Here is a 25416-nt window from a genome sequence, read left to right on the forward strand (position 1 = left end):
GAAGTTTAGGTAATGGTCATGTGAAGGTCGGGCTGTCACTGTACTGTCATCGATGTAATGGGGCACATCATAAAACTCACCGAGGTATTCAAAGGATATATGAGCATTAAAAAATGGCTGTCTTTTTCAAACCACAAGGAATCTGCACGATGAGAGGAGGCGAAGATAGTATATTTTCAAAAGTTAAAAACACAGAGAAGAAAGTTAGGAGTGCAAAGACCTAAACCTAAGAAAAAATAGCACAGAATTACTAAAGGGCAAACAATATTTTAAAACATTAGTACTACGAGAAAAATAAAGGGTGGGTCATTGCCTAGAAGGATAAGGGGAAAGTATGCGGATTTGGAAAACAAAAAGGATGAAGGCGCAGATTTAATAACACTTTTTACCATAGCTAAGGGATGCAAAGATACAAAAAGCGGTACTAAGCAACATATTGCTCCAATCCGGTTCCCCAGCTTTAAGGTCAACAGCTCTACCCATTAGGCCACATTCTCTCCTCAATGTCTTTCCAGTACAAAGTCTATGCTTGACAGCACAGCAGATTTGATTGCTGCAATTTGTAAATCTACCCTGAAATGCCCTATGGTTACCAAATTTTCACAATGAAGAAACAGATGCGCAAGGAATGTCTGAAGGATGATTGGGAAAAGGGCTGGTAGCCTATTGATGAATTAAATGGCTTTGTGCCATCTGCCCTTGTTCCTGTAAGGGGGTGGTATTATAGCCTGTCCTTCTGTAATGCTACATCCTATCATCCCGTCTCCGTGTCTGTGTGTTTTCCTGTACAGCCGGTGTTATAGCTTCTCCATGTGTATCCCTGTTCATGAGGGTGGTAGGTCATGTCCTGTTTGCATATTGTGCTGTAACTAAAGGAAGGGCAGTATATCCTGTCCTCCTATGTCCCTGCTTTTGTGCTGTCCTCTAAGGACAGGGTGAGTATGCTCCTGTGAAATGCTCGAAGGAATGTGTAGAAAAGAATATGGAGACAGGAAGTTATTGAGGGGGTTGCGCAGGGAATGCACGTGCTCTTAGCGGGGCGTTCACATACCATAATCGCCCTTGAAATAACAAAGAACAGTCGACTCGAACAACCGTATCCTGGAATCCAAGTATGCAGACGGGCATTCTCTTAACGTGACAAAGGTTCAGGCGGAAGTACTTCAAGGTATGACTGGTCAGGCTCTGAGCTTGAAGGCCGGCGATTCTACGAGAAGTATGGGAGCTGCTGGTACCCACCTGATGTCCTTCCTGAAGAAAGGTGTGGTTTCAGTCGCCTGTAAGCCTGCTGCACAAAACTGGGATCAGAGAAAACGCTGCCAACCGTGGCCACAACGCACGACTCTAGTGCTGGGGAAACTAAAGGAAAAAATATGCCCGTGTATCTTGCATCCATGGCACATATCAGCATTATATCAATTGGAGTTGACAATGTAAATAAAAAAAAAAAAATATATATATATATATATATATATATATATATATATATATATATATATATATATATATATATATATATATATATATATATATATATATATATATATATAAATATATATAAAACCAAAAACTCCCTCCTCACGGATTGAGCAGAGGCCACACAGGGTAGAACCAAGGAAACACTTAGTACGGTGAATGTATTTCGGCCAGTCGGTCTTCTTCAGTGCCAAAACAGTGTTCAGGAGGTGTCAAGGCACCGGTTGATGTAAGTCATGCTCCATTGTCATTGGGCAACATGAGCTCCACCCCCAAAACAAGTGTATCTGCTCACCAATAGCAGATCACGGGCTTCTTGTGAACTGCAGGTCCCAGAATGCTGTGGGATTCCAGGTAGGTGGTGCAGGTGGGTATTGTAACGCAGAATGGGTATGCCAAGTGCAGGACTGTCTGTGGTGCTGCTGGAACCAATATCCTGCTGTGATGTGTATCAAGCGCTTCCTTGGGTCACCAAACCACATCAACCCTGTGTTCAGGAATCCATCCGGCGGGGGCAGGTGGGTGAGTAACACTTTCGAATACTGTAACTGATATAAAAAGAAGTGCAGGGGTATGAAGGTTGAATGAAAATTCTGATAACCTTAATTTATGATCTATCTTGCATCATCAGTGCAAACTTTTTCTAAAAGATGGGAAAGAACGTTGATCCTGTTGGAATATCTGGGTAAAAAAAACTATAATTCACATACATTTTCTGAACTGATGGTGACCACAATCTACAACGAATATCCTTTCTACTATTCCTGGGTGAGATAGTAGAAAAACTGATGAATAAATAAATTATTAAATTCACCAGTGACTATGCATTCTTAGATGATATTCAGGCAGTGATCTGTGCGTTTTTGTGGCATGGCGCTTGCACTGGTAGCTGTGACCAAATCATTGAAGCTGATTCAGGATAAGGGAGGGATTGCCACCCTTTTCATGTTAGTTCAGAGGTCTTCAAACTGGGTTGTGGGCTCTCCTGGGGAGGGGGCTTAATTGATTCCAGGGGATCCACCAGGCTCTGGCCAAGAGAAGCATCATGCTGACAGTGCTTTGTTTTCAGAGAAACAAATGAGTGACTCTAAGCCACTTTGTAATGAACCATCACTGCTACATCACTAACATCTTTTGTCATTTATATTCTGTCTGGGAGTAGGTGTAAAATGGGAAGGGACTCTAAATATTCCTCAAACCTCTCTACACCCCCTATTTCTGATAATCACATTGTGGATATTTTTACACTTTAGTAAGGTCCTGGCTGTCCAGAATAATTGTATGTTTGGCAATCTTGTATTTGAATGCATTTTTAAAGGGGGTTAAATAACTTAACTGCAATATTTAAATATGTTTAGACATGTTTAAACATTGGCAATTGGCAGTGGCAATTGTGAAAAATTAAGTGTGGTCCAGAGATGCTTTAAAACATTTTTTTTACATGTGGCACGCCATTAAAATGTTTGAAAACCACAGTGTTTGATCCATCCATAGCATTTGACAAAGTATCACAATGGATAATAGTGTCATGGCTAGAGGAGACTGGACAAAAAGAGAGAGAGTCTTAGAATGTCTCATCTCATTACTTAAAGATTGTTTTCAGAGAGTCCTGCAAGTTTCATCTGTAAATCCAACCGTCCGTTCTTAACAAGTGGGCCAGGACCCCTGGGGGTTCACCACTCAAGGAGTCTGCGACTGCTTAGAAAATTAAATAATATTAACAGATTAATAAATTGGATATAAAGAAGAAAAAAGTGAAATTGTGAATTTTAAAACCTTCCATAAGTGTGTAGGAATTTGAAATTGGAGGCTAAAAATTAAGTTTGTGCCCCCAGAATAACTCATGGGAGAAGTGCAAATGCATCAAAGAGAATATAGTATGGACAGTGGATGGCCTCTATTAAATTTAGAAAAGCCCCAACTTTCCCAGTAAAATGAAAATGTTGATTTTTTAATATTTGTGAATAAAGTTAAAATAATTCATTATTTGTGCATATGTTTGATGAATGTTTGGTTCTGTATTTATGTGCATTGTTTAGAGGTTCAAATTATAAAAATTGATTAAGCAGAGGGCGCCGACTTTCAGTAATGACTGTGGGTGTTCTCTGATTCAAATAATGATTCAGTGGGTGTCCCTGGATTCCAGTAATGATTTAGTGGAGGTCCACAGATGACAAAAGGTTAAGAATCACTGGTCTAGCCCATTTAATAAGATCTTATAGGTTATAATTTATTATATAAGCGGATGAGACTCACCTACTTTTAGGTAAATACCAATGAGATAGAGGTTCTCATCCTAGAGATGTACGTGGTTGCAGGATTGGTGGCCATCTTCCAATGGAAAATGTCCTGACATTAATAAAAGAAGTCAGCAACTTGGGCTTCATTTGTGACAAAAAATTAGATTGCGTAAGGCAAATAGTGAAACAGTCTGCTTTCTGCATTTACAAGTTTTGTGTAAAATGTTTACTTTCTTACAGAATGAGTAAAAGTTTACATTCATCAGAACCATAGTGGACTCTTGCCTTGGTTACTGCAAGGCGTTACATTTGGCTTTAACAAAAGGTACATTAAAAAGACTAAGTTATCACAAAAGTTGGTAGTCAGAGTGATGCTGAGAATTCCCAGTTATATGTCAGTTTCACTCATGCCAACTCCCCCAACTTAACTGGCTGCTGATTGAGAAATGTGTCTCTAAAATCATTGCATATTTGCCATGAATCCATGTTTGCAAAATCCCCCAGGTTTATAAAGGAACTACTTAATAATATGTTTCCAAGTGCAATCTTGAGTCAGCTTATGTTCTGTTTGTAGACTTGTAACTCTGAGAATCTTCAGAAAGAAATGAAGCAGAGGAGTATTTCCCTGTGTGACATCTACTGTATGGAAGGCTCTTCCTACTCATCAACAGCTTATCGAGGATCACTTGACCTTAAGGAGATTGTTGGAGATCCACTTGTTTACTGCAGCTTAGGAGGGCTTTGACCATTGATCTATACGTCCACTCTTGGTGTGTTTTACAAAACACAGTAACATAACATAGCAACATATTTTTTTTTGTGAATTGATGGTGGCCAGCCTCATGGTGACAACCTCCAAACAGCCAATACTTGAAATGGCCACTGTCTGAAGGTTGAAGCCAGTGGGCACGTGGGTTAGGAAGGGAGAGATTTTAACTGTGGGCAGGAATGCATGTGAACATGTAAGAAAAGAAAGATGTGGAACACGGTGCATTTGAAGGAAAGCGTATGGTGGGTATTGTAAGAGGGAGCGAAGCTGAAAACATTGAGCAAAGGAAATTATATCTGACACTTATGACATGAAACTAAGACTATTAAAACACAGTCAGCATTTGACATTTAGATGACATGCTGTCAAGACGCATTGATTAAAATTTGGAACAACCCGATTTCTTTGGGCATGAGAGCAGCTGAAAGAACAACATGTACGTACCAGGGCCAATGTCTTGTAAAGAGAACAGAGCCCTGGGGGATACTGTAGGACTAGGAAGAGAGAAAACAGAGATGATAAAGAACAGTATGAGGTGCAGTTGGAGAGGAGGGCATCCTGGAAGGAGTGGGCATGGCAAATCAGAGAGTTAAATACTCTCCACTGACAGTGGCTGCGATATGTAGGTAATAGGTTTGAAACATAGCCAACTCTGTCTTTCATCTATCTGAGGTCGATAGAGTGTGCACCACTTAATTGAGTAATACTAACATCTAGAGAAGTGTGATACAAAGTGCTGAGAAAACACAGATTATTATTAAATGAAGAAGATTCGTAGGGTGCAAACAGACTCGAGATCTGGCAGGCCATGCACACAGAATGCAGGACATTAGGCAGTCACTACCAAATTTAAGGAAGCAAGCAGCAGGAGGAGAGGGGACTGAACATGGCTATTTTCTAAGCAATCTTTGCAGCGTGGCTACCATTGAATGGCCTAGGTGCCCAACTAGTGATAACAAGCCCTTTCATTTCAAGACTCCTGTAATAACAATGACAAAACGTTCACAGCCAATCACCTGATATTTGCATGCTGATAAGGGGTGTGGTTACTTAACTAAGGAGTTCTCATTTGATATGACTTCAGAAAATGTCAACCTGTGTTCTTTAAGTTACACCAGGATCTCTACAATGGATGCATTAGTCCACTGAGCTGCCTTATCGGCTTTCTTGTGCACTGGCAGATAACCGATGACAGTGATTACCTGTAGCCTAGGGTAGAGCACTTTATCTACTGTAGCTGCTGCTCCCAAGCGCTGCTGACAGGAAGAGTAAGTGCAAACAAGACTGAGGTAATGAAACCTGCTACTGCCAGGTATGAATGCCAGCAAAATGTCTGGGTGAATTAACCACTCACCGCAAACATCTCCTGTGATCCATAGGTCGTAAATTTGAATCCCAGCATGGCTGACTCAGCCTTCCAGCTTCTGATATAGTACATTAACTACAATTAAATTGGATAACACCAACACTTGTTATTTACAGTTCCTAAAAATGGCAGAAGTGTGGAATGAAGTGCCATATAAAGAATAAGGATGACGTCTGGAGATACGAGTCTAATCCATCTGTTCTCTGCCTCAGAACTTACATCAACAGTGTCCTGGATGCTATGTCACCGCCTAGCTGGCTCTGCCATCCTTTCCCTCACTCAATGAATTAAGTTTAAAGACTTTTAGAGAGTGTGCAGTGCCCACATATGCACCTCATAAATTACATTTCTTTGTAAAGGATAAGAGAATAAATTTCAAGCTAGCCTGGCTGATGAGGGGTGTTACCCTGAAACCGGTCCCAGGATGCTTGTTATGGGTCCAGGGAAGACATGGCTTGGCAGTTCGGGCTGGACTGTTTCCATGAAGTACTGGGTCAAGCCTGATTTGCATATAGCTATGTCTGAACTGGGGTGGGGAAGAGAGCTAAAGAACGATGTTGAATTCAACCCAGATCTGTGACTGGGGTGAGTGAAAAGTTTCAGCACTCCGTCCATCATCTCTTTGTGTTTCCTTTTTTCGCCCTAAGTTGGCAGAGCGTGTCCAGACGTGGGTCCCTTTCTCGCTTTGCCACTGGATTCAAGCTAGCCTGGCTGATGAGGGGTGTTTTCCCAAAAATGATCCTCTGGGCGGCTTCTAAACTCCAGTTAGCTCTAAGAGACCTTTTGGTGTACGTGCGCTCAACAAATTCCCTAAACATAAACATTCTGTTTTCTTATTAATTAAACATATAAAGGTTATATTTCAGAAATGATAGACACCCTTAAAGAGTCAATTATGTCGCTATCATCGCAGCATGAACTTCTTGAAGGCTGAGCACTTGGCTGATATCTTTCTTGCTGGTTATCAGTAAGGCCCTCAGCACTAACAAGATTTTTGACAAAAAAGATCTGAGACTCAACCATACTAACCACAAAGATGCACGACTTTTGGGAAATTCTAACAAACACATCCACCTCTGGATAAGTATTAAATATTTTATGGCAGCAATTATTTAAATTATTGTACAATAGCTCGAGAAGGGACACAGTACTGAGCGGGCAATGCAGAGAGGAACACATGATGGGTGGCTGGCATAACAGTAAGAGAGAAGGCACTAGGGAAAAGACCCTGCAAATGCAACAGGGATGATTAATGTTGAATTTGTCGATTTCCTGGTGAAATTAGCTTAGAAAATGTAACTGAATGCTCATTTACATCAGTGGGCACCTCTTATTAGGGCACTGTGCCCTAAAATGAACACTGATGCACAGATTACAAGGATGTACAACTATGTACATAGGAGGGTGGAATAAGAGAAATATGGATGCTCTGTATTGTATTCAAGGCTTCCGCGTTGATTGTTCCTGTTAATCAAACAATATGCCTGTGGTCACTCAGGCTAACAATGACCCGCGGTGCCCTGTGTACTGCGAATCAACGAGTGACAGAGTGAGAGATGGGCTAACAAAAGGTGAGAGAAACAGTCAATCATGTTCTCAATAATCAATAGGTGACTATCACTGTAGCCTTAGAAAATAACATTGATGGATTGGGATTAGAAGCAATCAGCTGCACTAACTTGTATCAAATGAATCAATATAACTAGGAAAACCAACGAGATCAGCTGAAAGGACAGCAGGCATGGGCAGGCAGGAGACCACAAGGGACTCCCATGTTTACAAGTAAGACCCAGTTTCTAACGACAATGTCACAGAGAGAGTACTGATCAGTAAACATAACACAGTACTGTCACTGCAGCCGCTGTGGACCATAGACATGAATAATAAAAGGCAGCATAACGGTCATAAATATATATATATATATATATATATATGTATATATATATATGTGTGTGTCTGTGTATATAGCCAAGCAAGTAAATATATGCATTAAAACCGCATTTGCCCGATGAAAAACAAGTTTCATTGTACGCTTTCGCAACCCTAGAGGACTCCTTCTCCAGGGAGAATGAACAATCGCTGGCAACTTTACACAGGAAAATGGACAGGCGCTATTTTTATTATGCTTGGCAAACAGAGTGCAGGCAGCTTTAACTACTCAACAGACAGATATATTATCGAGCACAACAGGGCTCTGATGTCGACGTCAGAAAGTACTACAGGAAAAGGCAAAATGTGACCACTTAAAACTCGGACCACGCTGGTAAAATCAGCAATAAGCTATCCTAAAGCTTTTCTGTGGCTCTCTGAGGTTTCTGATTTCATTTTCCGTGACGATCGCTTACAGAAGGTGGTGGGAGATGTTCAAAAGGGGGGTTCCCAAAAGGATGTTTGTTTTTCCATTTAACCTTTCAAAGGGTTTTTTGTTACAGACGAATGCAAAATGCTCTCAAGATAACGACACCGATTTTAGAAACCATGTGACATTTGACTAATTTGGAGTTTTTATATAATTGACAAAATTGAGCAGTTTCTGATGTTCAGCATGTGTACATTGTATTGCACGTGCCAGCTGAGGAATACAAATGGCAGTAGTCCTCAATACCAGGACTAATAACACAACAGAAGGTCCTTCATAGACTCTTATCAGCCATTAGCTGCTTCTCTACCTACAGACGAATGGTAAATCATGAGAGCAACTTTAAATGTACTAAGTACCTGGTGAAGGGCCTTTAGGTTCAAAAACCTTAAAAGATACACCACATTTCAGTATCTTTATCTTCCCATGGGGACCACCACACCTGTGTCACAGTCTAGACATAAGGCGAGTAGAAGCATTTGATGCCACTGGGGCACTCTAAAAGAACACGATTCAGGTTATTTGATGCTTTGCTACCTTAATATCCCTGAGCTGGTGCACAGATGATTCATAGAGAGAGACAGTGAGTGTGTGTGCATATATATGCATTTGTATGTTTTAACCAAAAAGTGATAGAAAGCAAGAAAATGGGGGTACTTGAAAGAATATATAACTAGCGCTTAATTTGTGCTCAATATAAACAGTGCCCATGAATTTCCGTCCTATAGCACCATAGGTGGCTTTGGTAACATGATAACCCAGAAGGCCAAAGGTTGAATCGTTTGTAAATCTCACCAATGCTGCAAGATAGTTTTACGCAATACAAGCTAACCTGCTGCTTATTTTGTACATCATATAATGAACATTTGTTTGTCTGTTATTGTTATTTGGCACTTACACAGTTCACAAGGCTTCCATCACATTCCATTCCGGAGTCTGAGTGGGTTTGTGGAGGTATTATGTCAGTGGGGTAAAGACTGCGCCTTTGTTTATTGAATGTATCAGGTTTAGTGGGTTGTGGTTCTGCAGGGTGAGCCCGGAGGGTTGTACCAAGATGGTTTACCCATCTTCTCTTCCGGTAGCTATGGCCATTGTCAAGCACATAGATATGTGTATATGTAGCCAGTGGAGGCATCTGCTGTTGGGTACCCTCGTACCCAATTATTTGCATATTCCAGCAGTGTTGGGTGTACAAGCAGAGTTTTGTCTTTATGCTGTTTGCATGTGGGTCTTTTGTTACTCCCGGCCTGACTGGTTGACTATCATTTCAATGCACTTGTTACCCATATGGCCTCTTCAACCAGTCAAGTCTTTCTACAGGTGATAATAACGTGGATGATTTGCATTAGGATAAATATGACTTTTCAGTCCATTGCAATACGTGATGAATACATATTATGGGTTTGCACAAGGACGTGGCAATGCAGCCGGTAATGCTGGTAAACTTTCTATATAACTCACCACTGTTCATTTTTATATCTGTACATCAAACAAATCTCGCTCGATTCTCTGGTGGGGGGGGGTACAAAGTTTTCAATCGGTTGCAGATTTATCACATGGGGTGTTTGTTTTCCACTGCAGATGATCCTCCTCGGTTTTTGATTTGAACATTCTTGAGGGTGTTTGGGGAGGGACAGAATCGCTGGCAGGTCTGTGGCCGGTAACAGTTGGAGCCCGGCTATTAATTTCACCAGCACAGAACTCCCTGGCATGCCTTTTACACAGATGGTGGCCTTCAAAGTTGGCACACACTTTTGATATGACTCAATGTTCTTCTGTTTTCAATTGAACATTTCAAACGAAATTTTACTAAAGTGGGATTCAATCAAATGGAAAGCAGTACGTTGTACAATAAGCTGGTAAATATATTGGTTTTGAGGCTTAAGTAGTTGGGGACAAGAAAATGGATTAGAGCAGGGTTGCTCAAAGTAAGCAAAAGAGGAAAGGTTCACAGCAGGTTCTCCAGGTGATCACCGACTCTGTAAATGAGTTCCATATAGATTAATAATATGCACATGTATCCTGTGGGACACCCCCGCGCCGCACGGCCGCCAGCTGCTGCGTGTGCCCCCCTAACTGTTCCTAGCTGCCTCGCTGCCTCGCTGCCGACTGACCCTGCTGCCGTCAGTTTGCCTTCCTTTGCCACGCGCTTGTGCTTGTTTTTATTTTTCAAATCCCTCCCCCGTGTTCAGCCTGTTTTTGTCAATCTCTTGTGCCTGTATTTTTCTCTTAGGCTTTTTCCTCCGTGTTTAGCTATTTTGTCAATCACTTGTGCCTGTACTTTTCTCTTAGGCTTTTTCCTCCGTGTTTAGCTATTTTGTCAATCACTTGTGCCTGTACTTTTCTCTTAGGCTTTTTTCTCCGTGTTCAGCTGTTTTGTCCATCACTTGTGCCTGTTTTTAAGCGTTTTTCCCCGTATTAGCCTGTTTGACATTCCTCGCTCGCTTTCCCGCCTCCCTCGCCGCCCCCGCTTCCCGCCACTACCACCGACCCCGCCCCTTTTCCCTTCTGTTCCCTCCCCGCTCCCGCCTCCCAGCTGCTCCGCCCACCCGCGCACTTGGCCTTATATGGCGACCGTGCGACACAGGTGAGTGTGACCCACTTGTGGGACACCCCCGCGCCGCACGGCCGCCAGCTGCTGCGTGTGCCCCCCTAACTGTTCCTAGCTGCCTCGCTGCCTCGCTGCCGACTGACCCTGCTGCCGTCAGTTTGCCTTCCTTTGCCACGCGCTTGTGCTTGTTTTTATTTTTCAAATCCCTCCCCCGTGTTCAGCCTGTTTTTGTCAATCTCTTGTGCCTGTATTTTTCTCTTAGGCTTTTTCCTCCGTGTTTAGCTATTTTGTCAATCACTTGTGCCTGTACTTTTCTCTTAGGCTTTTTCCTCCGTGTTTAGCTATTTTGTCAATCACTTGTGCCTGTACTTTTCTCTTAGGCTTTTTCCTCCGTGTTTAGCTATTTTGTCAATCACTTGTGCCTGTACTTTTCTCTTAGGCTTTTTTCTCCGTGTTCAGCTGTTTTGTCCATCACTTGTGCCTGTTTTTAAGCGTTTTTCCCCGTATTAGCCTGTTTGACATTCCTCGCTCGCTTTCCCGCCTCCCTCGCCGCCCCCGCTTCCCGCCACTACCACCGACCCCGCCCCTTTTCCCTTCTGTTCCCTCCCCGCTCCCGCCTCCCAGCTGCTCCGCCCACCCGCGCACTTCGCCTTATATGGCGACCGTGCGAACGCGCAGCGTTGACGCGCAGCGGGCGCGCCGATTGTGCGCCGAAGGCGCGCCAAAGGTAAGCCCGTCTGCGCCCGTCCGCGACCGGACCGCGACCAGCGCCAGGACCCCTGGCCCCCACCGACGGAAGCCGACCCGACGAACCTACAGCGCCGCCGACCTCATCGCACTCAACACCGGCCACATCCCAGGATGTCACCGAGCCGCCCCGAAGCACACCCACGGACCCTTCAGCTGCCTCGCCTGCAAGTTCACCTGCATCCGGACCTTCCCTGCACCCGCCAAGCCGAACTCCAGCAGCACCCACCTCAAGTGTATCCTGCTCAACACCCGCTCCGTCCACAGACACGCCGTAGAACTCTGGAACCTGCTCGACACCACCGCCCCCGACGTTGCCTTCATCACCGAGACCTGGATGAACGCCTCCTCAGCCCCGGACATCGCCATCGCCATCCCAGAGGGCTACAAGATCACCCGGAGAGACCGCGACAACCAGACCGGAGGAGGCATCGCCATCATCCACAGAGACACCATCCGCATCAGTACCAACACCGATGACACCCTCACCACCGCTGAACACCTGCACTTCCAGATCCACACCGACCCGAAGACCACCCTCAGAGGCACCCTGATCTACCGACCCCCGGGACCGCGCACACGATTCAGCGAGGACATCGCCGACTTCGTCAGCCCGCACGCTCTCCCCTCCGCCGACTACATCCTCCTGGGGGACCTCAACTTCCACCTGGAGAACAACAACGACCGCAACACCATCACCCTGCTCGACAACCTCGACAACCTCGGACTCAAGCAACTGGTGACCACCCCCACCCACCTCGCCGGACACACACTCGACGCCGTCTTCTCATCCAGCAAAGACGTCACCTTCAGCCACGCAACAGGACTCCACTGGACGGACCACAGCTGCGTCCACTTCACCTTCAGAAGAACGACGATCCACCACCTCCAGCAACAGGTTGCTCGCAGAAGCTGGAACAAGATCACAGCCGACCAGCTCACCGCCTCCCTGAGCCAGCACCCTCCCGCCAACTCAGCGAACCCCAGCCAGGCCGCCGACAACTTCACGAAGTGGATCAGCAACTGCGCGGACGAACTCGCCCCTCTGAGGACCCCGCCCAGCAGATCCTGCAGCAGAAAAACACCATGGTTCACCGACGAACTCAAGTGCTCCAAGAAGAACTGTCGAGCCCTCGAGAAAGCCTGGAGAAGGGAACCAACGACGGACAACATGACCACCCTCAAGCTCGCCACCCGGAAACACCACCAACTGATCCGCGCCACCAAGAAAAATGAATACAAGGACCGGCTGGACAACAACGCACACAACTGCAAGGAACTCTTCAACATCGTGAAAGAGCTCTCCAACCCCAGCGCCGGAAACAACGACATCACCCCGTCGCAAGACCTCTGCAACTCCCTCGCGTCCTACTTCCACAACAAGATCACGGACATACACAACAGCTTCAGCAACCAACCAACGCAAGCCACAACCGCAACGACGCCACCCACCACCACCCTCCGCACCTGGACCCCGATCAGCACCGAAGACACCATCCGCACCATGAACTCCATCCATTCCGGATCTCCGACTGACCCCTGCCCTCACCACGTCTTCAGCAAAGCCGACGCTGTCCTCGCACCCCACCTGCGGGACATCATCAACACCTCCTTCGACTCCGCCACCTTCCCTGAGAGCTGGAAGCACGCCGAACTCAGCGCTCTCCTCAAGAAACCCACAGCAGACCCCACCGACCTCAAGAACTACCGTCCCATCTCGCTCCTCCCGTTCCCGGCCAAAGTCATCGAGAAGACCGTCAACAAACAGCTAGCCGCCTTCCTCGAGACGAATGGATCCCTCGACCCATCACAGTCCGGCTTCCGGGCGAACCACAGCACCGAGACCGCCCTCATCGCCGCCACCGACGACCTTCGAACTCTGATGGACAACGGAGAAACAGCGGCCCTCATCCTCCTGGACCTCTCCGCGGCTTTCGACACTGTCTGCCACCGCACCCTAGTACAGCGCCTCAGCAACATCGGAATCCAGGAGAAGGCACTGGACTGGATCACCTCCTTCCTCGACGGAAGAACACAAAGAGTCCGCCTACCACCGTACAAGTCAGAGGCCACCAAAGTCATCTGCGGCGTACCCCAAGGATCCTCGCTGAGCCCAACCCTCTTCAACATCTACATGAGCCCCCTCGCGGCCATCGCACGCCAACACAACCTGAACATCATCTCCTACGCCGACGACACCCAGCTGATCCTCTCCCTGACCAACGACCCCGCCACCGCCAGAGCCAACCTGCACGAAGGGATGAGAGACGTAGCCGAATGGATGACGACCAGCCGCCTGAAACTAAACTCAGACAAGACGGAGGTCCTCATCCTGGGCTCCACGCCCTCCGCCTGGGACGACTCCTGGTGGCCCCCCGCCCTGGGCACCGCACCCAAACCGACAGACCACGCACGCAACCTGGGCTTCATCCTGGACTCCTCCCTCTCCATGACCAGACAAGTCAACGCCGTCTCCTCGTCATGCTTCAACATCCTGCGCATGCTACGTAAGATCTTCCGGTGGATCCCCACCGAGACGAGGAAGACGGTCACCCAAGCCCTCGTCACCAGCCGACTGGACTACGGCAACGCCCTCTACGCCGGAACCACTGCCAAACTCCAGAAGAGACTCCAGCGGATCCAGAACGCCTCGGCGAGACTCATCCTCGACATCCCCCGACGCAGCCACATCTCCGGACACCTGAGAGACCTGCACTGGCTCCCGGTCAACAAGAGAATCACCTTCCGGCTCCTCACCCACGCGCACAAAGCCCTACACGACCAAGGCCCGAGCTACCTCAACAACCGGATCAACTTCTACACTCCCAAGCGCCTCCTCAGATCAACCAACCACGCCCTCGCCGCCGTCCCCCGCATCCGAAGAGCGACAACAGGAGGAAGATCCTTCTCCTACCTGGCCGCCAAGACCTGGAACTCACTTCCGACCAATCTGCGCCTGACCCAAGACCACCTCTCCTTCAGGAAGAAGCTCAAGACCTGGCTGTTCGAGCAGTAGCAGCACCCCCCCCCCCTCCTCCCAGCGCCTTGAGACCCTACGGGTGAGTAGTGCGCTCTACAAATGACCTGATTGATTGATTGATTGATTGAAAATCTGGCCTGGATCTGGTCTTCCTGGACTTAGTTGGACACTCTCGACCCAGAGGTCCTTTGACCTTCTTATCAATCTGATTCTGCAAACACGATGAAATAAAAAATACATCTCCCACTAACAGTCTCTGATCAGCAACCAACTAAAAAGAACTAAGCAAATTTCAAACAACGTGTGTTCGTTCAAAACCACATTGCACTTTGGCAGGAATAAATTACAACTGTACGAACTATAAAACACAGTTTTGAAAAGGCGTGTCTCTAAGGATGGGATTTAAAGTGCAGGCCAGAGAGACCAGTGGACTTAGTGGTTACAGCATCTGTTTGAGTTTAGATGTCTTTGTTCATGTTAGATTGTAGCAAAAATACAAAGAAAACAGCGTTGGCAGTTGTTTGAACTGGCTAATTTGTAAAAAAAAAAATAAGTGCTGGGGCTTTTGTCAGGAGGAAGCTTGCACTAGACCATTTCTCTTTTTAGCCTCGCCTAAAACAGAACCAACTACTAACCATGAAGGTGGGTAGAAGGTGGGGCGTAATGACCAGAGCTGCCGACTTTGGAGCTGGGAAACCAGGTTCGAATCTCGACGTTGGTTCAACATCCTGTCATTCTGGGCAAATCCCTTAATCTCCCTGTGCCTATCATAAATTAATGTGTCCTTAACTGGCACTCATGAAAAGTGCTGGTGTTGATGATTAACTCCCGTGCTGAGCCCTAGAAACCACCGGCTCAAATTAAGCACTGACTTGTTTACCTTTTGGGTAAAAAGGTGAACTATCCTGTTGAGGAACAGGCACTACTGTCCACCTATTTGACTGATGCCTGGCGTGAAATGAATTAAACAAACTACAGTGAAAATGCAGAGTGATACAAAAATGCCCTCCCTTTAAACTGCTCAAGCACAAAACAGTCTTGACAGAGCGCCCTCGCGTCTGCCGATGGCATCATGCAAACTGTGCATGACTGTGCTATATAATGTACTCTTCTCCGATATACAGTGAGGTCCTCGGTCACCTCACATGCCTGCTGTTTGTATGAGGGTGACCCTCATACAGTCTTCTGTCGGGTTTTACAGCATCAGAGGGATCCTAGGGCCGTGGCAAAGATTTATTTCCGAGGTTTTTAAAAGGTTCTCTTCCGAAATATAGGATGTTCAGCTCCGCAGATGAATTCTATGGCGATCACTTATGTAAAATGTGAGCATAAGCATGGCACTAGAAAATGTCCCCCCTCTCACCCATCCCAGTCACCGTGCAAGACACTCTTAATGTGCATTAGCATCCCTCAAGGTAGGAGCACCACCAAACTAAGCAACAGGTAAAAATGGTCTTTGCCACGTCATAAAAATTTGTAACAGGTCACAAACAAGTGCCCAGAGTACGAATCGGTGCTGATCTAGGTGGACGTCTCTGATTGTAAAAGTGCTTCATGGCACCAACCACTGAGTGCATTTGTACACAAACCTGTATTAAGCCGAGTGCATATAAAGCACAAGACACAGTGTGCACAGCACTAGGATATGTATGCGGGTGATTGTGGTCCTTACAAAGGTAAACAACCATTATTCCGAATCTTCCCGCACACCATCACTCCGCATACTTTTATTACGAAAGTACCATGACTCCGCAATGCCATTATAACGTATGGCATTACATTTTATATGCTTTTACCACGCATACATTTACAACGAAATTCGTTGTAAATGCATGAATGGTAAAAGCATGGTTTTTTTTACATGTTAGGATAAGGTAAGTATGGGTATAGGGGTATATGTTTGGGGGTTCTGAGGTATATGTTTTGGGGTGATTGGGTATTGTAAGGGTTCAGATATAGTTTTGGGGTACTGGGGTATTTTAGGGTTCAGGGCTAGTTTTGGGTTATGGGGTACAGGGGTATTTTCACGCACACATATAACACCGGCGCACAAATTTGATGCAAACCTGCGCACTGTATTTGATGTTAGTGCATCAGTGGCTTAGCACTGCGAGGCCAAACCAGTGATAGAATATGCTCAATGTAAACATGAGTAATACAAGCCTTTGTGTGTCCCACGAGTGCACAACTCCACTAGAAGTAATGCCCTTACACCACAAACTGTTGTGTGTGTCTCTGAATACAGGTCTGCTTCGAGCACAGTACATTATTAGCACAAATGCGTGTCTGTCTCCGAGCTGAGACATGCTCTGCACTTACTTCATTCATGACACACGTACAGGAACTGCCTTACACTGAACTTAGTGCAAAATGACCAGATGCCTTTGTAAGTGACCAGGCACAGCCTTGCACCGACCTTAGTGGCACAGACCATTCGGGGTAGCTGAGGAAGGACATGCAGGGGCCGAGATGCAGCAGTTGCACAAGCTATTCTGTGTTAGCGAGCACAGGCTTACATTGCACTTGGTGTAATATTTAAATTACACAAATCATTCAGTGTTAGCTGCGCAGAGGCCTGCTTTGAATTTGCTTAGTACACTAATGGCACAATCCATCATGTATCTGGACACAGACCTGGCTCGTGGTTAGTGCATTATGGCCACAAACCAGTGGGAATATCTCAGCACGTGCCTGCACTGAGTTTAGTGCAAAGGTCTATTGTGTGTGCTTAGAGACACAAACTGGCATGTGTCTCCGATCACACGCATGCATTGGGGTTAGTGCATTAGTGAACAAACTGTTCATGGTCTCTAAGCACACCAATGTATAGATCATCGTGAATTAGTGGCACAAATCATTGTGAGTCTTGGGTACATACTTATGTTGTTAGTTTAGGACATTCAAGGCACACACCATTGTTTATCTCTGACCACAGACTTGTACTGAACTTATTTAGTAGTGAACACAAAACATTTTGTTTTTGTAGATAGAGAGCTGCATTGATTTCACAATATCTAAGGAACAAACCGTTGTGCATTTCTGAGTACAGCCATAGTGTGCCTGTGACACAACTCAATGTGATCCCCTGAGCACAGACCTGAGTGTGAATTTACTGCATGTGAGGCACAGCCAATAGTGTGCCTCTAAACACAGGCCTGTATTGAATTTAGAGCACTAATAATGGCAAAAAACATTTTGAGCCCCTGAGGACAGACATTAATTGATCACAGCACCCACATATGAGTAGTAAACACTATATAAATGTTATGACGCACTACCTTGGATCGCAATTTAGATCATAAAAAATCAATATGTCACGCGGTTCATCCTATACCCTCCACGTTATATCAATTACTGGTTTCATTGGCCTCCCCAAGAACTAATTTTAATGTTGAACTCATGGGAAGCGGACTTGAGATGTGTTTGATCTATAGAAATATGGGGAGAATTCTGGATGAAATCTACTGCTCATTCTCTAGCCTAATTCAAACTTACACTTTCTTCTATATTAGGATGTATTTTGTCCCAGATAAATTAGTGAAATTTACACTCACATGACTACAGACTTGCTGGAGATGTGATATTCATTTATTTTTTAATTGTCCTAAAGTAATAGCTTTTTGGCAGGCAGTTTGGTTCAAGATTATTGTTATTATTGGGAACTCATCGCCATTTTCTTAGATATTTTTAGGTGGTGTCCATTTTATGTGGGCTCATGATACTATGCCTGCAAAATTATTTGATGATTAAATTGCAATTGCTTTGCTGACAAAATTATTTGATGTTTAAATTGCAATTGCTTTGCTGGTTATCACCCCCAATTTTATATCAAAAGACAATATTTATATTCATCTCTGGTGGAACCATATGTGCCATAATCATAGACTTGATACACATATCTGGCTACCACTGCATTGGCCATTAAACGTGAACATTTGTGGTTACCAGCTACAAATTATCTGTCTGAAAAGTCCATTTGACTATATCTAGCATATGCTCTAGGTAATGTTGACATTTAACATTTAAATGTAACATTTTTGTCTTCACTGCTTTCAACATATTTTTCTCTTTTTTTCTTCTTTTTTCTCTTTTCTTCTGTGCACTTTGGGTCTTTCTCTTTTTCTATCTTCTCTTTTCTAATACAAAGTATACAAATATTTTAAACAATTAATAATAAGTTCATTTTTGCACAATCTCTTCCATTTTAATTATTGTTTCATTGCTTTCTGATAAGCTTATTTATACACTTCTGTAACTGTTGATCCTATAAAGAATATTTAAACTAAAAAAAGTTAGAATGCCACACAATAGTGCAATAGTGGCCCACACCAGTCTGAGTCCCCGATTACATGCCTGCGTTGAGTTTAGTGCACTGAAGGCACAAACCGTCATGTGCCTCTAAGCACAGACCTGAGTGTATCATAATGCAACAGCAACACAAGTTATTGTGAGCTCCGGAGCTCACACCGGCGTTGATCAGAATGCATTAGTAGCACACATCGTTATGCGTCTCTTGGCACAGATCTGCATTGATTATATTATAACAAGTGGCACAAACCAGTGCAAGTGCCTTTGTACAGACCTCCGTTGAGCCTAGTGCATCAGTGACACATACCAGGTGTGAGCCGCAGTACCATAGCCAGTGAGTCATGGGGCCTACAGCAAGGAAGGAAACGGCATCCCGACCAGTTGCTGTTTGAATCATAATTTACAGCAATTAGTGGGGTTCAGTGAGCCCCTCGGGCCTCTGGGCCCAGGGCCAGTGCACGGACCTGCCTTGGGCCTAGGGCGAGCCCCTGTGCACAGACCTGCCTTGGGCCTGGCACGTTAGTGGCACAAACCAGCGCGAGCCCCTGTGCACGAACCTGCCTTGGGCCTGGCGCGTTAGTGGCACAAACCAGCGCGAGCCCCTGTGCACGAACCTGCCTTGGGCCTAGCGCGTTAGTGGCACAAACCAGCGCGAGCCCCTGTGCACGAACCTGCCTTGGGCCTGGCGCGTTAGTGGCACAAACCAGCGCGAGCCCCTGTGCACGAACCTGCCTTGGGCCTAGCGCGTTAGTGGCACAAACCAGCGCGAGCCCCTGTGCACGAACCTGCCTTGGGCCTAGCGCGTTAGTGGTACAAACCAGCGCGAGCCCCTGTGCACGAACCTGCCTTGGGCCTGGCGCGTTAGTGGCACAAACCAGCGCGAGCCGCTGTGCACGAACTTGCCTTGGGCCTAGGGCGAGCCCCTGTGCACTGACCTGCCTTGGGCCTAGTCCGTTAGTGGCACAAACCAGCGCGAGCCCCTGTGCACGAACCTGCCTTGGGCCTGGCACGTTAGTGGCACAAACCAGCGCGAGCCCCTGTGCACGAACCTGCCTTGGGCCTAGCAGCGCTAGCCCCTGTGCACGGGCCTGCCTCTTGGCCGGGTCTAGCGCGTTAGTGGCAGAAACCAGCGCGAGCCCCTGTGCACAGACCTGTGTTGAGCTAAGCGCATCAGTGACCCAAACAAGTGTCAAACCCTGAGCGCAGGCCTACAATGAGCCTGGTGCACCAGTGACACAAAGCACTGGGTGCCTACGCCACGCACATCAAGGAGCTTTGTGCCTGTGAGTTTCCAGGCTTCTGACAGCGGAGACAGTTCTTCCCACCTGATGTCAGCTCTATTTAAACAACGACTACAGGGGAAGGGGTGGAGGAGTGGAAGGGAGAGTGAACTAAAAATAAACCGCGGTCCCATCCGCAAGAGATGGCAGCTAGGAAGAGATCTGTGCGGCGTGGGGGAAGAGCAGTAAAGGGGCCGTGGGCGCGGAGATCCCTGTCCCCCCCAGCATCATCCCGCCCCCCCCCCCCCCCCCGGCGGTCCACCCCACACACACACGTAAACTTGGGGCAATCTGCATGATCGCTCAGTAACCCAGGCCTGTTCAACTATTTATAACTCAAAAGATCTTTATATCGCGCTTTTATGCCGTCTTCCGGTCGCTTCGCAGCGCTTTAAATTCCCCTGACCACGTCCAAAGTCGGCTACGCTGCCACAGAAGCCTTGCGTGCACGTGGGAGCTCTGCCTGATGTGGGTACTCTGGATTGCAGCGCCGGCTCACAGCTGTGACCACATATGTGGCCAGTAGCTTCCTGTGGCTACCCGGCAGCAGTCTGTGGTTAGCGACATCAACATTACGAATAGGATGGTCCTTTATAGCGTGCTTGCACGAGAGCAAAATGCTTCTCAGCGCTGGGAAATCATAGGAACAACCACCGGACACTCGGTAAACACGACGTCACGCCACCACACGCCTGAAATAACCTATGCAGGCGAATTGTGGGTAACTTCCTATTTTCTTCTGCCGTCATTCAAAACACGCTAGTAAGAAGAAAACAACTGCCCGGCGTTTCTGGGGAGATCACACTCTCTCACTATTGTACCAAGACGCGCATTTAAACATCCGCCTTCACGTCAGACTTCCCACATCTTTTACGAATAAGATCCAGGCCACTGGCTGCAAGGAGCTGCATCCATCCCCATCACCACTGCGGACGCGCACTGCCCACAGCCATGCCCGTCCCCCAAGTCACATACACTCGATTTGGAGAGTATCTCTGAAGTTTTACCCAGAACACTTTCATTCCTAACCCACCCGGCCTTTGAAGCGCTCCCTTACACTTGTAGCGAGGTAGACGCTCTATGAGCACACAACGAGGCACGCCTGGAGCCAGCTTCGTTCAGCTCAGCAGTCGTGATATTTCAATTGTGTGTGATCCGAGGTGGCACAATAACCTCTTTCTGCCTGTGCCCGGCAGCTGTACTCTCTTGGTCCCTGCCCACGGCTGTCTGTCTAGGTTGCATCAACACCATAACCCCTCTCTCTCTCCCTCGACTGCACTCCGCATCTCCTTTATGTTCCACAGCCCTCTCGCCCACCCTTGGGGTCTGGCCTCTGCCTTCTGGCCCTGCTCTCTGGAGAGCAGCATTGCCAGCACCCCCACTTGTCCCTTTCTGTGCCACTTAATAATGCCCCTCTGATAGACCCAAGACATACTCTCTGCTGTGGGCAACACTTACAACAGAATCCCACCCTCTGTGTCTGGTACCCTCCCAGTCATGGCGAATGGACAGAGTCATTAAATATGAACCTTTTAGCGACCACCATTTACAGTGGCACTGAGCAGCCAAATGATGGGGAATAAAGGTCTCCGGTTTCCCTTTGACCAAACAGGCTCTATTCTCGTTTTTTGTGCCTCTTTCTCTCACTCACACACACATCGAGGACGTGTTAGCAGAGGGTGCTGCTGCACAATAACTGCAACACATGTGTGTGAGAGAATATACATCGCAAAGCACCTTGCATTGAGGAAATCTGATCCCCCCCAGGTGCAGTAGGGTAGCAAGGATGCCATGGGTCCTGGTGCAAACAGGGGACATGCCCCCTTTGGCTGCTGCTGGGGTAGTAAACTACAGCACTGCCAGGGTTCAATGGGCCCCTCAGGGCTCTGGGACCCGGTGCCACTAAACCTGCTGCACCACTGGCAGCTATGCCCTTCCCCCAAGTGCACACCTGGTCGCAAAGGCGCTTCCCATGTTTTTGTAAAGTGCTTAGAAGCAGCAACCTCTTCAAACCCCATTGTTCCATGGCTAGGGGAAATGTCACTAGGAAAACCAGCTTGTCAGCAACCAAGGCAGGTCTGTGGGTGAGGCCAGAAGATCTCGTGGATGTTGTGGTGAAGCATGTGTCTGGATTGGTGAAAGGTGTCATTGAGTAGGTGAGAGAAGCCACTGGGCTGGTGAAAAATGTTATTTGGCTCGTGACAAATATCACCGGGCTTGTGAGGGATGTGACTGAACTGCTCATGATGAAGGAAGCATCTGGGCTTGTAGGGCATACATCTGGGCAGGCGAAGGAGTGACCGGCCTAGAGAAGCGTGAGTGGGGTTTTGACACATGTCACTGACTAGTGCAAGGGAAGCAACAGTGGGTACGAATGTGATGGTGAAAGGTGAGACCTAGTGCGCAGGGCTATGCAGACTCAGCACCACAACCCCCCACAGATGCCCAATGTCGGTTTACAGTCGCAGCGGCCACCCCTGGATTTCCTTTCAGTACTCCGGGCACTCATGTTTTTCCGGACCCATGGGACCAGTAAGACAGTGACCAATGCCCCAAACCATCAACTGGAAATAAGCCGTTGAGAGGTCAGAGATGATCAGAGGGTCAACCCTGTAAAGTCTTGGAGGGTCGTATGGCGCGGCTCCCACTATGGCCGGCATTTTGGTGCATGGAGTTCGCTGACGTGCAAAGGCCAAGACAGCCAGACTCCATGCATCTCACAGCCTGCCAGCACCCCCAGACATCTGCACTTCCTTCCCCGAGACAAGTGCACCCCTCCCCTCACCCTACCCTAACAGAACCCTCTCTGCTCCAGGTTTGCCCCCAAAACTACTCAGATGCCTGCCTTCCACCCTACCCAGACTGCTCACTGGCCCCACAACCCCCTGGCAGACTCTGTCGGACTCCCAGACGAATGTGCGGGCGCCTCCGGCTCGTCAAACCCCCACAACCCTCCGCAGCAGCCGCTTCCCACCCCTGGTGACTACTTCCAGGCCCTCACAGACCTCCTCACAGACGCGCAGCTCAGGCACTCACCTAACTTTGGCTGCGACGGAAGACATGGCCTCGTTCCTCAGCGTCTTCCTTTTGGATACAGCTGTGCCCATTCTCGTTCGGATGAAAACGCTTCGGGACAACATTCATCCCACAATAGGCCGGCTCTACAGTAAGGGGAAAATGTTACTTACAAAAATAAAAAAAAGTCCTACAAAAAATGGAACACCTCCCAGTCCCGCAGGTCTTTTTTTGGTGTAATACTAGTGGGGGCCGGAGTGGTCACGGTGCCCAGCTCTGGCAGGGCACAGGACGGCGGCTCTGGGCGCCACCCACCCCCTGGCTCCGTGACAGCATCAGGAGCGGCCAGGTCCAGCCGGCGAGCGCGGCTGAGCCCGCTCCGTGTGCGGCTGCATGCCCTCACTGCCCCGGCTGCGTCCCTCCGCTGCCCTGCCGCCCATTGACTGCTGCAGCAGGGGAGGGGAGATGTGAGGAGATCAGAAGAACCGAGGCAGGAGGGGAGCCGAGGAGGAGAGTCAGGAAGCGCAGCTATGTTTGGGCATGGGAGGCGCCCTCCCCCTCCGCTGCTGACATCATGGGCGGCAGGTGGAGGAGGGGACGGGGGCGAGGAGGGGGGGACACCACTGGGGAAGGTGCGAGGTACGGAGAGCTGAGAGTGAGCGAGGGACAAGACAAGAGAAGGGAGGGAGAGTAGAGGAGCAAGAGAATAAGGGGGAGAAATAAGGATACAGCGAGACTAAGAGATAGGTTGTAGAAAAGGGGGCGGTGATAAAGAGAGAGCGGCTGAGTAAGAGGAAAAGATGGGTAAATGAGAGGAAAACAAAAAGAGGAAACAGAGAGAAGGAGAAAGGGAAAGGAAGAGAGGAGAGGGGATATACAGATAGAAGAGGAACAGGAAGAGATAGACATATCTATCTATCTATCTATCTATCTATCTATCTATCTATCTATCTATCTATCTATCTATCTATCTATCTATCTATCGATCGATCGATCGATCGATCTATCTATCTATCTATCTATCTATCTATCTATCTATCTATCTATCTATCTATCTATCTATCTGTCTATCTATCTATCTATCTATCTATCCTCTCCCCGCCTCACACACCCACATTACAAAGGTGGCATTAACACCTCTGTTGTTTAGGATTCACTCAACACACCACCACCAATTTGCACCAAACATCACAGAATAACACAATAAATAATGTATACTTTTATCCTGCCAAATTGGGCAGATTGGACAAAGGCAGGGGGAAAAATGAAAATAGTGGGACCACAGAGCCAATGTTCTGGTTTAAAGTCACCTCTGTCACAAGGTATTTAATTAGGGAAGTCAGCAATGATGGCACATAGCATGTCACGAGTGACGTTTATATGTATTTATTTAGTAACATTTTATTGTGCAAACAAGACCCGAAGTGACAGAGTGTTTTACATCAAAAGAAGATTTGGAATAAACAGCAGGTATTGAGGGTTTAGGGACAGATTGCTAGACAATGGTTAAGGGGGTGGTCTGTAAAATGAAACAAAGATGAGCATATATACAATCCAGTAAATATAAACAATTGAATATAGGTAAAGGACATCAATCAAAGAGATATTGAGTTTGGTGTCAGAGGGAGGGTGCTATACGTTTTGCCATATTTAGGATCATATTAAACAAAGGAAGAAGACTCCCCTTGGCTTGACAATTTTGAGACCCATTTAAACAAGGAGTCACTAGGTGTTCACGCTTTTGTTACTTACGTCAAATACAATGCCTTGTGAGGAGGTTTACAAAGGTCTCTTGTTATCCTAGTTGGAGGTGCTGTCTGAAATAGTGTTCTCAGTTCTCTTTTGAATAGCTCTTATGCAAGGTCATGACTCACTAGTGCATGACAGTGGCACTAGTTATAGTTAAATTACTTATAGTTAAATTACAGTGTTTTTTTTAGGTTTTGTTTTTGTAATCATAACTGCACCATAACTGTGGTTTTTCAGCAAATCTCCAATGTTTCATTTAAACATTAATTAGGATCTCACAATCAGAGACAACCATAACTTCACTTTAACCTTTGTGTTTTTTCAGTGAATTTGTGGGGGGCTTTGATCATAAACACATAACCTCTTTGGATCGAAACGTCGACAGTAGCGCATTTGGCGCTTCAGTGCGCGCAATAAAATTTGTTTTTATTTATTTATTTACATTACTCTGGTCGGCCGTGAGCCGTTTACTACCTCTACCCTGCCCCTCCCCCGCACCGCCCCAAAGCCCGCAGCACCGCAGTATAGTACCACTCAGGCGCGTAGATGCGGGATCCCAGGCTCGTCAGCCCACTG

At 47.0% G+C, this 25416-nt stretch overlaps 1 protein-coding gene across 2 annotated transcripts in view; it reads right to left on the reverse strand.

Moving 5' to 3' along the window:
• Positions 1 to 23538, reverse strand: part of NSMF (NMDA receptor synaptonuclear signaling and neuronal migration factor) — a 226443-nt gene extending 202905 nt beyond the window's left edge. For both annotated transcript variants that reach the window (XM_078642103.1, XM_078642104.1), the window contains exon 1: positions 23113 to 23538. In XM_078642103.1, coding sequence (XP_078498229.1) covers positions 23113 to 23216 — 104 coding nt within the window. In that variant the 5' untranslated portion in view covers positions 23217 to 23538. The remainder of the gene's footprint in view (positions 1 to 23112) is intronic.
• Positions 23539 to 25416: the final 1878 nt, after the last annotated feature.

Source organism: Lissotriton helveticus, chromosome 5_1 (genome assembly GCF_964261635.1).
Source record: "Lissotriton helveticus chromosome 5_1, aLisHel1.1, whole genome shotgun sequence".
NCBI lineage: Eukaryota > Metazoa > Chordata > Amphibia > Caudata > Salamandridae > Lissotriton > Lissotriton helveticus.